This window comes from Schistocerca cancellata, chromosome 3 (genome assembly GCF_023864275.1).
Source record: "Schistocerca cancellata isolate TAMUIC-IGC-003103 chromosome 3, iqSchCanc2.1, whole genome shotgun sequence".
NCBI classification, from domain to species: Eukaryota; Metazoa; Arthropoda; class Insecta; order Orthoptera; family Acrididae; genus Schistocerca; species Schistocerca cancellata.
Window position 1 is genome coordinate 289,911,006 of NC_064628.1, and position 15,620 is coordinate 289,926,625.

The 15,620-nt window shown below is 38.8% G+C and overlaps 1 protein-coding gene across 1 annotated transcript in view; it reads left to right on the top strand.

Moving 5' to 3' along the window:
* LOC126174974 (syntaxin-7) overlaps positions 1-15,197 on the top strand; it is a 95,248-nt gene extending 80,051 nt beyond the window's left edge. The window contains exons 5-6 of the mRNA XM_049921446.1: positions 14,516-14,598; positions 14,695-15,197. Of these exons, the coding sequence (XP_049777403.1) occupies positions 14,516-14,598; positions 14,695-14,793 (182 nt within the window). The 3' untranslated portion in view covers positions 14,794-15,197. The remainder of the gene's footprint in view (positions 1-14,515; positions 14,599-14,694) is intronic.
* Positions 15,198-15,620: the final 423 nt, after the last annotated feature.

Consider the following 15,620-nt stretch of genomic DNA (forward strand, 5'->3'; position numbering starts at 1 on the left):
AGAACAGAAACAGCCCAAATCTTTGCAACTCTACAACACTGAGACAAGGTTTCTCTAACCAAAGTGAAACTAAGAAAATATATGACCAGAATAGTACTAAAAAACTTATTGTATGATGGGTTCTGCAGTAGGTTCCAGCAACAATCCCGTCTCTAGTTTTAACCCAAACAATAATCTAACTGCTGCTCAATGATCAATGAAAATTACAGCACTGCAAACTGAATAAAATAAAATATATAAAATACCCCATGGCACAAACTAATCCACAAATCAGCCTATATTCCCCTGAAACTAAGTAATCTTAAGCATATAAACAAAAATAAAAACAATGTATATCCCCCACAAATCCAAACATTTCTTCAGTCAGTACAAGAACATATTATATATGTGCCATTCAATTCCATATTCTCATCAATCCCATGCTGAACTATCTCCACCCCCACACACCAAAAAAAAATTGGTGTGTGACCAAATCACAATCACCACTCAAGAAAAATTGAATCAATATTTGTATCATTATAAACAATAATAAAAAGACACCCAATGCCCCTCTCTCACATTCGCATCCTATCATGTACATATAAGTGCTGTACAGTGACTACAAATGTTGTTGCCTGTATCACTCGTCATTGTGAGAGAATTAGCTGTGGCAACCAGCTGTTCCACAACTTCAAGTACCACTGTACTTTTACCAAGATAAACATGAAAACCTGTAAGCCATCCAGAAAATTCTTAAAACTAAACACATATGTAAATAGTATGCAGCAAGGAGTACCTTGGAAGAAGAAAAAAACTTAGCTAACATACACATGATAATATCAATATATAAGCACCATTAAGTAAACACCTATTCTTATTCTTCTTATTATTATTATTAAAAAAAAAAGATTCAACCCCATTATAGTGGCTGTTTGTACAGTCGCATCTCAGCTACATTCCTGAGTCCCAATGGTTTATGTGACTTAGGATACTCCAACCTGTAAGCATTTGGGAGGGCAGCTTACCACAACAAATGGGCCATAGTACAATTCAAAAAGCTTTTTGATCTCACCATCTAAATCCTTTGACCGTTCCTTTGTGTTTACTAATACTAGGTCACCCACCTTGTACTTTGTAGGCTTGTATCTTAAATCATGCCTATGTTTTCACTGTAAGGCCCCTTTTGCCAGTTATCCAGTAGTTAGCTTCTGTCTCTCTTGTTCAGAAATAGATGTGCCTGGTGGAAAGTTCACTGCCTCAGCCATCAGGCTGGCTGCCTTTTTATTCCACATTACTTCATGAGGCGTGAACCCAGTGACACTGCTTTTGACGCACTGTTCATGATGTCCTCAAACTTGGCCACATATTCTGCCCAGATTGTATGTCTGTGGCTGCAGTATGCCTGCCTCTTCCATGTACCTCTCGGCTGTATTTTCTGCCAGGTAATAAACTGAGATCCTTATATGTTTCCCACCTCTCTGCTCCATGAAGTTCTCCCATACCTTGGAGGTGAATTGGGACCCATTGTTGGAGAGAAATCCTTTCGGCTTACCAATTTCAATGTAGTAGGACTCTAGTTTTGTAATCATAGTCCCACTAGTGGCCTTTTTCATCCCATACATCTTCACATGTTTGGAGAATACAACTGTCAGCAGAATGTACTTTTGCCCACCCCTACTAGTTGGTAAAGGGCTGAACACATAAATTTCTAGGAGCTCTTTAGAGTTTTTGGGCAAGATGTTTTGAATTTCCTCTTGACTGGCAACTGTGCTGTGTTTTACTTGGTGGCACCTGTCACAAGCACCTAGTTGCTTTCTCACCCTATGGCCCAGGTTATTGAACACCACTTAGTCTTGTAGTACCCCTATACATGTTTGTGCCCCACACTGCCCATGGCTCAGACGCACATAATTAATTAGTGACTGGACATGTTCCTCACCCCAGCACAGTTTCCACTCCTCTTTGCTTTCGTTTTTTGTGCGGAACAACACCCCTTTAAATATCGTGTAAAATCTCTCCAACTCCTCTTGGCCCTTTGTACCCAATCTGGTCTTAACTAGCTTCAAAATTGGTTCCGCATTCTGTATTCACCTCATGTCTTTGCATGTGCTCCTAATCCATTTTTTTCCTTCCACACCTCGCATATATATCATGTTAAATTATGTACTCTCTTCCTCCTCTTCACTGTTCCCCTCACTTCCTCTTGGCAAGTGTGAGAGAGCATCCACAACCACATTTTCAGTGCCCCTAACATACTCTATTTGGTACTGGAACCTTTGTAAGAACATTGCCCACCTAGTGAGCCTCTTATTCAACATGCTACAATCCTGCAAATAACTGAGGATCTTATGGTCAGTGGTCTCATGCCCTTCCAAGTATACCCGGAACTTCATGAACCCCCACACCGCAGCCAACAATCCTTTTCAGATATACCATAGGCTCACTCATGCTTAATCAGCATCCTACATGCAAATGATATATGATGGTGTTCCATCTTTCCATCAACCAACTTCTTTTGAAATAGAGCAGCACCTATCCCATAGTCTGAGCTGTCAGTGGCAAGGTAAAATGGGAGTGACATATCTGGGTAACATAGTACTCTACCGTTACTTAAACTATTCTTGATTTTATTAAAGTCCCTATCACAGTCAGCAGTCCACACCCATGGTGCATTTTTCTTTAACAATCATGATAGGTTTGGTGAATTAAGGCTTAAATCATCTACAAACTTTCAGCAGAACCCTACCATTCTGAGGTATGATTTCAGTTGCTTGCGATTTCTTCGTTTGGCACACTTTTCTATTGCCTTTATCTTTTCTTCATTGGGTACAAGACCCTCTGATGACAATACATGTCCTAAATATTTTATTTCTGCCTTCACAAACTCACACTTTTTCAATTTCAGAGTCATCCCCCCCCCAATTTCTCAAAGCTGTAAACACGTCTTGCAACAAACCATAGTGCACTCTCCAAGTTGATGTAGCAATCAGGATATTGTCTACGTAAATTGTCAGTCTTCTCATGAGCTCACTTTCCAGCACATAACTGAGAGCTCTCATGAATACAGATACACATATGCATAGTCCAAAAGGGGCTACTTTGTATTGGCAGGCCCTGCCTCCAAACAAGAAGGTGATATCCTTTCTGCTTTCCACAGTTAAGGCACCTGCCAAAACCCATGTGTCAAATCTATTGTTGTTAAGAGTTTTACATTTTTGAACCCTAAAATCAATTCATCCATGTTCTCAGGGTGTTCAGTTTCCCTTACAATTATTTTGTTCAACCTCTTAGCATCTAGACTGAAGCGCACCAATTTGTCCTTCTTCTTGATAACTATTATTCGGTTACAGTATTCACTTTTGCACTGTTCCATAATTCCCCATTCCAACCTACATTGTAGTTCTCTCCTCTCTCTCTGCCCCCCTTTCTGCCAGTGCTCTAGGGTATGGCCTGAATTTAATGGGTTCACGTGGATTCACCCTGAGTGAATACTCAAAATCAGTCACCTTCCCTGGTTTTTCAGAAAACACCTCTTTGTTTTTACTCAATAATTGATATAATTCTACCTTCTCAACCTCAGAAATCCCCTTCATACCATTTACTTTACTCCTCTTTTTCTCAACCTCCATCTTATCCATTAAGCACTGTGCTACATGCAAACTAACCACCAATTCTTCATCATTGAGTGCATTTTTGAATTTAAACCTTTTTCTCCCCTCAACAGTGTTTAGTTCCACCATCTGGTCCTTACAATCTACATATGCCTCATATTTACTCAGGAAATCAATCCCCAACACCAGATTCATACTTAAATTTGGGATCACCAAAAATGAATGACTAAATACTTCACCTCTAATGTGTGCCTCTAGAACTACCTCCTTTCTCACTGGTTTACTGAAAGTTCCTGTAGCATTTTTAATTCTCACCACTGTGAATGGAAATTCCACACCTTCCCTGTTCTTAATATGATCATAAAAGCTCTCTGCCACCCCAGTATCCACCACACCAGTTTCACAGACCCCTGCCACACCAACAGTTATTACCGGCTGCACCGTTTCAATAAAACCATGCTTCAATTCTGTTTTGGACAACAAATCCTCCTCTATCTCATGTATACAATCTTTAGTCATTGTACACACCTGCTCTTCACTAAAAGATTCAATATCCTTATCCCCTAAAAATATTAAATCAAAGGCCTCTTTAATTCCACAGTTTCCTACACTCAATCACCCTAGCTTTCTAGCAACTGTATATTTTTATTCCTCCCAGGTCTCGGGTATCAACTGCTGGTAAAAATTTGCAAAATTAATCATCAGCATCTTAATCACACTCATCTTTCCCCATCCATTCAGTATTTAGCTCTTCATGCATGGTTATTTGTTGTTCATCATTACACACTATGAAATTTTGGATTTCATCAACATCCTCACCTTACTCACTAATTTTATCATTATTCACATTATTATTATTATTATCACCTATACCATCTTTTCCCATCAACATAGATACATTGTTCATCGAGTGATTTAACATCTTTATCCCCATTAACTATTTCATTGTGAGCGTGTTTGAACACTGCACTTTCAGTACGTAAATCCCTGATTTGCCTGGCACAATCGTGCTTGCTTATCTCCCAATCCTCAGCTGCCCACTTCTGAAACCATTTTGCCCTGGCTACCCAATCTTCAGAATCAAAATCACTCTGCCTTATTCTCCCATGCTTCCTTGAAAAAATGTGCCTGCCCAGCTTCTTCACTCATACCATTAACAACATACATAAACTTACTCGAATCAAGAGATTCCCTCACAGTTTCAACCACAATATCAGCACCTGCAGTGCCATTCTGCACATTAAAAACTTCACCCATAAGTACTGCTTGTTCATCAGTTACAGGAACTATAGCCTGCTCACTGGTACCTTCCCTATCATACATTAGCAACACATTCTGCAGCCCTGTGCCACATATCAACATCATGACTATCATGAACCCTCTCTACTATGCTGGAAAAGTTATCTCCATAAGGACACCATTACAGTCTGGCCAATGGCTGTGTAGTACTTTGTAGAGCTGGCCATGATGTCTCCTTTGTTTATGCTGCTGAGTCTTCATTGTCCATGTGGCTTCTCGTTGTCTAGGCGATGATTCCTTTGCTGCTCTGGGTCCAAGAAAAGGTGTGGGTTTTTAATTATCAGTGGACTATCGAAATCATGACTCAGTATTCCACAGTTTGTTTAAAACAAAAACACATATTTGTTGCCAGAACTTGAAAACGAATACACTCCACCACGGCCAAAACTCAAGTGGCCGAAAGCCCGTTGATGAGCAAAGATCACCATCATAGCTACAAAGAACATACAATTTCAGTATCAATTATTGATTGTAACACCTATCCTAATATCATATTAAGCAAATGCTTTTTAACAGAACTTTAGTATATTAATATAACAAAATGAGGTCTATTTTTCAGTTCCATTACATGACCCATGACATCATCTGATACAGGGTGTACTGCCTGCTCACTATTTAATACATTCACATTGCTGGAGCATGTACCTACCTGTATATCTCCATCTACAACAACATTTGAATCAGGCACTGTGGCCTCCACTTAATTTATACCTCTTACCACTGGTGAAAGTTGCATTGCATTTAACACATTGCTATTGCTGCTGTCATTCACATACACACTCTCAACATCACAGCACACATTTTTTCCCACAGGTTGCACAGCTGATACATGCTCATCACTTAACATAATTGCCAAGCCAATACTATTTGAATCATTATCCCTCCTCAAATTTTTCTGATATATCCTTGAATTGATCATTTAATTTCATGATTTTTGTCCCCAAAGAACTTTCCATATCCCCTATATATAAGTTTTTAATTCAGTTCTGAATTCCCTCATTTGGCTCATTAATGATCTAAGTGTAGCCACTGCACTAGCTTCTGCTTCTTCTCCCTGTCCATGTGGGGCCTGAGGCTCACTCCCACTCCCTGTAGACCAACATCACTAGCTGACTTCTGTATCACAATCTCACTAAATTCAGACTCCATAGGTAAACTGCCTGTGAGATAGAAGATTGAGAAATTAATGCCCTGCTGCCAACACTTAACTTTGTTGAGACTGCTGCTGCGTGATGACTGTTGCCTGACACTGTCGACTGGCGTGAGGCGGGGCGGGGCGGGGCGGGGCGGGGCGGGGCAGGGCGGTTGGCAGCAGAAGCAGTCCCAGCTGTGGAGTGCAGTGGCAAAGTCAGCACATCGATGTCTGACAGCCAGCAGCGTTTCAACTCCCATTTTTCTGGTCGATGTCAGACTCAGCGTATTGCTTGGCAATCTCCAGCGTGTTTCTCCCAATCTTCTTCACTTTCAAACACAATCCTTATCTGCTTACTGAGCCTGTTCAGTTAAGAAGATCCTGGATGAGCCCCCCTAATATGACTGTACTGGGCACTATGCACCGTAAAAATATGCTGAAAATGATGAAAATATTCATGTGGTTTGTGTTGGTACTGTTCCTCGATTTTTGATAAAAAAAAGTTGGTTTAGATTGAATACTTAGCTCGAGTGTCACATGCTATGGCACAAAAAAAATATATATATATATATATATTGGTACACTCAACACTCGGCTTAATTGAGCGACTCAAGAGATGTGGCTGGTCTCAGTGTTTGGCTACGTTTTTTGTCATAGTGTGCCAGCTCCCACGTGTCGTAAACTTGATTTTCTAGCTGGAATAAAAAATAATAAAAAATGCAGGCACATATTGCAGTGAAATTTAAAATATTATGTTACTATTGTTCATTTATATTTTGAACAAGTAGTTAATTTCTATTTTTCCACGAATAGTCTTCAATATATTGACTAAACACTTAAAATGCAATCTGAGGTGCTTTTACGTAAGCGACTGTTAATGACAGATGCTACAAAACTTCACTATAAAATTCATATGTCTGATCACAGCAGTCAGCAGTCTGTTCACAATTCACAAAATACAATGTTGTCTGCTGTCCTAAACCACTATGTTGCGCTCAACTTGATCGTTTTCGAACGTCACTACATACTTGTCTCCGATCATTGCTACCAACCCAACACTACCCCCAGATGGGTAGCACATGTGGCTCTTAGCGTTGCTCGAACCCTACTGCCCCAAATATGGTCACCCTGTACACCCTCCAAACAATTGCCTAATTGAAAACAATGTTTGACAAAAAAATTACGAATATTCTAAAACTAAACACAAAAACAAATATGATACAATGAAAAATATGGAAATTTTCCTGGAATAACAATTTAAAGTCCAAGCTTTTGTATCTGCCACTTTTTTTTTTTTTCACAAATAATGTTTTTCCATGATTTTGCTTTTCCCGGATTTTTTATACTAAACATAAATAAACAAGTAAAAATACATACATAATTATTCACCTACCTCTTTAAACTTTAGAATGCTGCTGCTAGTTTCATGTCTTTAAATTTATTTATTACTAAAAACACAGTTTTCTTTAAATTTATTTATTACTAAATAACATTTTCTCGCTGTTGAATCCCATATTCTGACCTCTCATTCAAAAATGGTACATATTGTGCTAAATTGGCCACGATTGCTCGATGCAGCTCTACTAGCCGCATCCGTAAACACTTTGCTCATATTAATCGGCTGAAACGTTGCTGAGTTATTAGCTTTTGAACTTGCATAAATTTACAATTTTTATGACAACAATAACTTTTAAGCTTTTGTATATTTTTGTGGTACGTCTATATAATTTAGCTTTACATATTTTTCTGTCCATGGGTGCCAATACACACCTTCGTGTCACTCTTAGTTCTGTTTTTATTAATTTTTCTCTGGCATATAAATTCCTCCAAGTGCGCAAACACGACCATGTGCTCCCCTGCCGAGCTCCCTCTCGGGTTTTTCCACAACCACGTAACTATAACTACTCTACACATCTAAAACAGGTAATGCTGGAGGAAATATATGAGAATGCATGAACTCCATAAAGATTTAAGGAATGATTAGCACAGGGATTGAACAGAGTTTTTGGATTGACTTCTTGAATTTTTCATTGTATTCCTCCATTTATAGCTGACAGTGAAATGTCATTTTCTTAACCTTGAGGCTTGCAAACATAATATCCAGCCCATCTTTTGCCAGTTGCTGTTGAATATCTTTTGACTTATCCTCTGCAGTCTTTCCTGACATAGAAAAAAACTAGGAAGAATTCTTGAATTTCCTCAATGTTATCTCCTATATGGACTTGTCTGATTATATGGCTCATTTGGTCAGTACTGCTTCCATCACAAGTGCTGTCAAAAATTATTTGGTATTGAATGCTGTTGAAAATTATTTGGTAATATTTAGCCTTTGTTGTCTCCAGCAATGGCTACTATCTTCATTTGGTGTCATTACAAGTCATAACATAATTTTATGGCAATAAGGTTCAAATTGATTGCACTTGTTGCTATTCTTTAATAGATATGTTTTTCCTTTTGTTAAAGAAATCATCTCATAATTTCTCAGTTGTTCATATCTGTTATTTATGTTTCGCAGCGAAGCTGCCACAGAGAAAGTGGGGTGCACCCCTTTAAGGGGCTGACTATAACTAGATAAAAATTTATGCGATGTAGGGTGTGTTTAGTGGGAAAAAAATTACAAAACATTTTTATACAGTTAGTTCTGTCTTATAAAGTCCAAACGATTGTAATGGTAAACACTGTTGCTCAAATCTAGAAGAGTCTGCTAGTATGTTAGTTCTTCTGGTTCGATTCTTGTATTCATAAAATAAACTATATAACAATGGCTAATCTAAAAAATAATTTTTAAACTATAATACTTTAGTTTAAAAATTAATAAATCATGATGAAGTTCTATACTGCACTTGTGTGTCTACTTCTTAAACTGTACGTACAGTACACCTGTTTAGGTACAAGAAGTGTCAAAAACATTTCATGTAGAATAATGGCATCTAGCAGATAACTTGTTATAATTGTACAGTTTTTAAATTTCATGCAATGCTTCACAAGAATTCTAAAATTCTGGAAACACTTATTGACAAAGGCCACGGCTTAACAATAGGTACCGTATTTACTCGAATCTAAGCCGCACTCGAATCTAAGCCGCACTCGAATCTAAGCCGCTCCTGAAAAATGAGACTCGAAATAAAGGAAAAAAAAATTCCCGAATCTAAGCCGCACCGGAAATTTGCGACTCGAAATTCAAGGGGAGAGTAAAGTTTTAGGCCGCACCTCCAAATCAAAACAAAGTTGGTCCATTGTAATACGAGACACAATTTAGGTCGAATGAATGACGATACAGCTACAGTAGTTTGGTTCGAGTCGTAAGTATAGCAGTTAAGCTTTACCAGGTAGCCATTGCTATGCGTCAGGCGCTCCGTCCGTATTTATACGAGTACCCTTCCTTTTTCACGTGCTTCGTCTGGTTTGAATCGATTGCTTATTTTGCTTTGATCTGATAAGTGCTTTTTTCTTTGTTATAGGTGTTTGCGTCACTCTAAGCTGAAAATGCATTACTGTACTGTGTCACGCATTGTTTGTCGCATTCTGATAGTGCGTGTTTACGGCCTGTCGCCGCTCGCGGCATGGCTTGCTTTTGTGCGTGCTACCGCCGCTTACAATTAAAAAAAAAAAAAGAGAAAGTAATCGTCTCATTAGCGAAACAATGGCAAGAGACTGCTATTTGTTGTTACTTACACTGCTGCTTTCTTTGATAATGATCAAGAAGAACCAAATAATAGACTGCGTATGATAGAACATGTTCTGAACGAGAGTTAAGCGAAAATGTTTCCCCGTTTGAAAATCTTTGCGGCCGCTTCTTTAGTACATCAATTTCTGCACAGAAATTAGTCATCTTAGAATTAAAAATCTAGTCAGTTGCCGTGCTTCATTTCCGACTGTATCACTATTAGGCATAAGAATAATACGAATATAAACATGACACGATACGTATATTCTTCCGCGTTTGCTGTTGTCTGACTCTAGTTTCGTAGTTTATTAGGCAGGCAGGATTTAAATGAGATAGCAGCAAACACGAAAGAATACATGACAAAATGTTGATATTCGTATTATTCCTATGGTGAAGGGAATACAGCATGTGATTCACATTTCATCAGGTTCCTATTAGCAACCATCTCTTCTCACAGGTAGGAAAAAATTCAGAAAGTAGAGTTGGCCATATTGACAAACATCCCAAACAGTCTTGCATGTCGGATTTTCGCATTACATTGAAATTCTGCTACATTCGAAGATGAACAATACTGAATTTGTATTTACTTCGTTGGATAATGTATGAAAATGCAGTGGTCGAAACTCGGGGCGGAGAAAAAAAACGCTCGTCTTCCACCTTTCTTTTTTTTTTTTTTATTTATTTACTGACGCGGAGGTTTTGGTGCCAGTATTTATCTTTGTGCCTACAAAGCATGCTTGTGTACCTTTACATACAGGTATATTCGACGGCAGAAGTTAGTTGTGGCGGCACCTACCAACATGTTTCAGAACTCCCACTTGCCTGTGTACCTTTCCATACATGTATATTCGACGGCAGAAGTTAGTTGTGGCGGCACCTACCAACATGTTTCAGAACTCCCACTTGTTTTGCACTCGATTCTAAGCCGCAGGCGGCTTTTTGGATTACAAAAACCGGAAAAAAGTGCAGCTTAGATTCGAGTAAATACGGTAGTCATTTATGTTTGTAATTTGCATATGCATGGGGCCTTGAACTCTAAACTGTCTTTTACTTGTTGAATATATTTTGGCTTTGTTTGGGTATTGAATGAAAAATGGTCTGTTCCTGGGTCGCAAGATTAGAGGCCAGGGGTGCCCCCACCCCCCCCCCCCCCCCCACCCCCCCCACCCCCCTTAATCTCCCACTGCTGCAGAATGAATCTACTTGCACGAACGTATGTATTGTGTAAGGATCACAAAGATAAGCTAACAAAACTTAAAAGCTTGTATGAAGCCGATTAAAGTTGTTTTCTTCTTGCTCGATTTAAGAGTGGAACGGGAAAGGGAACAACTGGTTATATAAATGTAATCATAACACTTGAACTACCTCCTGAACGTTAAAGCTTCACCTATCTTTCCAGAGAGGACCATTCAGCATATTTTGCTCTTTCAGATCAGATTGATACCATATTTCAACTACTGTTACACACCTATCCCTTTTTCATTATTGCATTTTGTCCTTGAAACTTGCTAAGTTCTCCCTTAATGATAGTCTTGATCTTTTGCCCATAATGCCCTACACTGGTTCTGACAATTATCTCATGCAGATTGTTTGCTATCATAGAAGGACGAGGAGTGGTACAGCAATAGCAATAGTGTCATGATCAATGACCCATCTCTTATGCATGCAGTATCTCAGCTCCAAGCTGTACTGTTTTGAGTCAGGCATTGCATGATGAAAAGACAAAAATTCTTATCATAAAACACTTGCAACTGTGCAGAGAAACACAAGGAGTACAGCACAGAATTAGAAATGTATATGAAAGGTCCACACACACTCTGGCACTCTGATATTCAACCTACATAACTACTAGCATAGATCTCTGGAGGACTGTTAACTATGTAACTTACATGACAGTGCAGACACTTATCTGCTATTTACACTTGCTTATACCTCCACAATATTCACATACCTTTAATCCTGGATTATGATGTATTTCTAGCCAGAAAAGGAAAAAGTGGAGAGATACTCAATCAGAAACATAGAACAGAAAACTCACGAGCATCTCAAGTTTGTACAAGCTGCCACTTGCTCATAATGGCATTCATGATGTTGGTAATAACACCACTTATCCCACTTCTGCCACCAAATATAACAGTAGGGTTTATAATTGTCCATTGTTTCAGAGATGCTCGGCATAAGATTGATAGTGTTAAAGGTGACTTCTTAATTACTCATCACATTAGGGCAAATACAGACATGCACCCTCATCTGGTGGGTGCAGCCTATGTATAGGCTAAGATAGCGGACTCCCACTGCTTGCCTGCTACTGGCCAGTGTCATCCACAGCAGCATGGAGTCAGAGTCGCACGATGCCCTGAACTCCCAACTTCGACATACAAGTGATGGGCTGATGATCACGTTGGTTGTTTGGCAGATTCTGGAGGGTCTAGCAGCATGGCAGCCACCTAGTTACAGTCACTGTCTGAAACATCCCTGATGACTAGCTTGGCAGATGTATATGACTCCCAGTGAGCATTTGTCTACTGCAGAAGGGGAGGGACCCCATAGTGTCACATAGAGAATTAAATGCAATGCTGACTCAGCACCACTCTGCATGTCATATTGGTGCAAACTGCCCTGTTAAAAATGACCAGATGTTTCATCAGTGGTGGCGGTGCACAATCAATTGACGTAATGTTGCATCGGCATGATGTTGCTGGAGTCTTGCCATAGGTTGGTGTAACATGTCAGTCAGTTAAGCTGTTTCATGAAAAATGTGCCTTCGGCATGGTGAATGGATCACTGTGTCCCAAAATTCCTTGGTGCTACAGTATTCTATCTGTACTGTGACAGTTAGTTAATGCACAGTAATCTCAGGTGTGTGTGTGGTGTGTGTGTGTGTGTGTGTGTGTGTGTGTGTGTGTGTGTGAGAGAGAGAGAGAGATGAGAGAGAGAGAGAGAGAGAGAGAGAGAGAGAGAGAGAGAGAATGAGAATGATTTGTTCATAAGCTTGCACAACTTGTACAATATTTCGGCTCACAACCACTCAGCCATCTTCAGGTGAGTGTTTTGCACTGGAGATTACTAGTGCACATCATTTACTTTATATCAAAAACTGATGCACACACACACATGCGCAAAGTCAGCCACTACATGATCGACCTTTGTCGAGTTTTGCACCCTCTTTCAAATATTGCTCCATCTGTGGCACGCAGACGCATGTGTATTGGTAATGTTACATGCTTACTCTTTTGGAATGCACACTTGCTGAGTTGTAATTCAGATGTCAGAATTAATAAAATTAACTGTTACTAGATGAGTCACTGGTCATAAAATGTATTCTTTCTGAAGAAACTAAAAACGCCATTGAGTCCCACACCTTATCCAGTTGAAAGCACCATCATGATTAATAATATCTTGGGCTAAACATACTTACACCAATTCCTAATGATTGAATCCTAGAAGGCTCTTATCAAGGCCAATGTGTCCATGGCAGAATAATTCATAGAATGTCCTGTGGAGATGCACTTCTTAGCAATGGGTGACTTACTGTGCAGCAAAAGACAAGTGTGGCAATCACATTCAATGCATCTTTCACAAACTGTGCACATTGTTTGACCAATGTAAGCTTTGCTCCACTGGCAAGGCATTCTGTAGATTCCAGTCTTCCACAATCGCAGATCATAGTTTACCGAACTGAGAAGAGCACAGGTCTTTGTAGGTGGGTGAAAGATTACTTTGACATGAGTTTCCTCAAGATTCTGCCTAATTTCAATGAAATATTGCTGACATACAAGAGGAATGCCCTGGACTTGCACTGCTCCTTCTCCTCTTGATTTTGTGGGTTGTCGGGTTCCTCCTCCTTAAAGCTGTACTGATCTGATGTGGAGAATATCCATTATGTTTGAACACTGATTGTAGGTGCTCCAGCTCCTTTGCAAGGGTGCCTGTTTCAGACACATGTGCCTGGTGCACCAACATTTGAAGGATGACCATAGTTTGTGTGATGGGTGGTGGCAGCTAAAAACCTGCAAATGTAGCTCTGTATCTGTGAGCTTATGGTAAATGGAATGCCCCAATGATACATCCACTTACTGACTGACCAAGTTGTCCAAAACAGGAGGCAGCCATCCTTCTCCATTTTCATTTTAAATTTGATATCCTCATGGATAGAATTCAGTTGTTGCAAAAAGGTTACAGTTCTACTTAACTGTGGGACCACACTGCAAAAGTATCATTCACATATTGCCAGAAGACATAGTGTTTAATGAAAAGAAAACTGAGGAAAGGGCATGCTGAAATAGGGCTGTTACATCAACTTTGAACTTGCTGCCAATGAGCAACAATGAATCAATGAGATACGCCCTAATGAAAAGCTAGACGGCATGAAAGCTTATGAATAAGTTAGATTCATTGAGTCAAAGTAATTTCATTTTATTAACAAAGTCACTGGAGTCACAAATATGATGTGAACACTTCCCCACTTTCTGTTATCTGTGAACAGTATGCCAGTCTAGTAACGAAAATTATCTTGCCTTCAGTTCAATAGAAAGCAGTTATTTTCATGTGGAACTAAAGTGGCAGTTTACATAAAAAGTTTTGTCATTTCTTTGACAACCATCTGAAATTATATTGAAACCAGTAGAAGCATGTTGAAGCTTACATGAGGAGAAAGATCTTTTGATGCCATCACAAGAGGATGGCAAGCAGTTATAATTGGATAAATAATGCAGGAGGGATTGTGGAAGAATCTTAAGATTTACTGTTTGTTTATCGTGCACACTTTTTTTGGGATAATGTTTTAAATTATGAATTGTCAACTCAGTACTTAAAATTTCTTTACAGATACAATTGAAGGCAATATAGAAAATGTCCATGGTAATGTAGAGGGTGGACGAACAGAACTGCAGAAGGCTGAAGGATATCAGGTAGATAATCATTATAGTCATAACAGAAATTTGTTGCTTGAAATTTGTATTGTCTACAATTATTTCTCTAATAGAATTCAATTTTCTTTTTCCTAGGCAAAACACCGCAGAAAAATATGTGTGCTGGTCTTTATAGCATTGGTTATCAGCATCATATTGGCAGTTGTTATCGCTGTAGAAGTCAAGTCAAAGTAATGCTCTCAGATAACTGTATTTTTAATGAATGAATTTGCTAGGAAACAATCATGTTATGCGAGTGGCATGCATTTTGAAAGTTGTATGTTTATAACATGAGAATAGTTTGTAACATAGTGATTATAAGGTTTTTAAACACTTTTTACTTGTATTCTAAATATTGTTCTTTGTTTATATAGCATCATACTGCTTTGTTAAAGATTGTGCCAAGCTTGAGCATCCAAAAGACTGTATATAGAAAACACACACACACACACACACACACACACACACACAGGAAAAAGTACGTTTTTGTCTAAAGCCATTTACTGTGAGAGTGTGCATAGTGTATTAAAGTATGTATTCCATGAAAACATTTTATATTGAAAAAATTATCAAAATAAATTAAGTATTGGTAGACTGTTTATGATTCCATCTTATTTCGTTTGAATACTTTCAATCTATAACTGTCTATTGTGCTGCATGGGCTCTTGTTCGACTGATCAAATGGGCTTAGACAAATAATAGGATAAGGTGGTTTTATTTGCCCACAAATATGGGTGTTGCCGAGGTGGTGAACATAACACCTTCATATTACATAATTCCATTATATCACTTAGTATAAAATAACTTACTATAAAACTACATTTATCATTTTCCTATCATCCATAATCTTCACTGTTTTGCTGCTGTTGGGCAAGGTATTTACATTTAATGATACTTCCTGGGAACTGACTGAGGATATATCCTGGTAATATGTTCCACTCCTTTATTCTATTACCAACATAACAGAATTTACGTGTCTTATTGTTCCATGATTTTACACTTTCGTCCTGATGGTCCTTTGT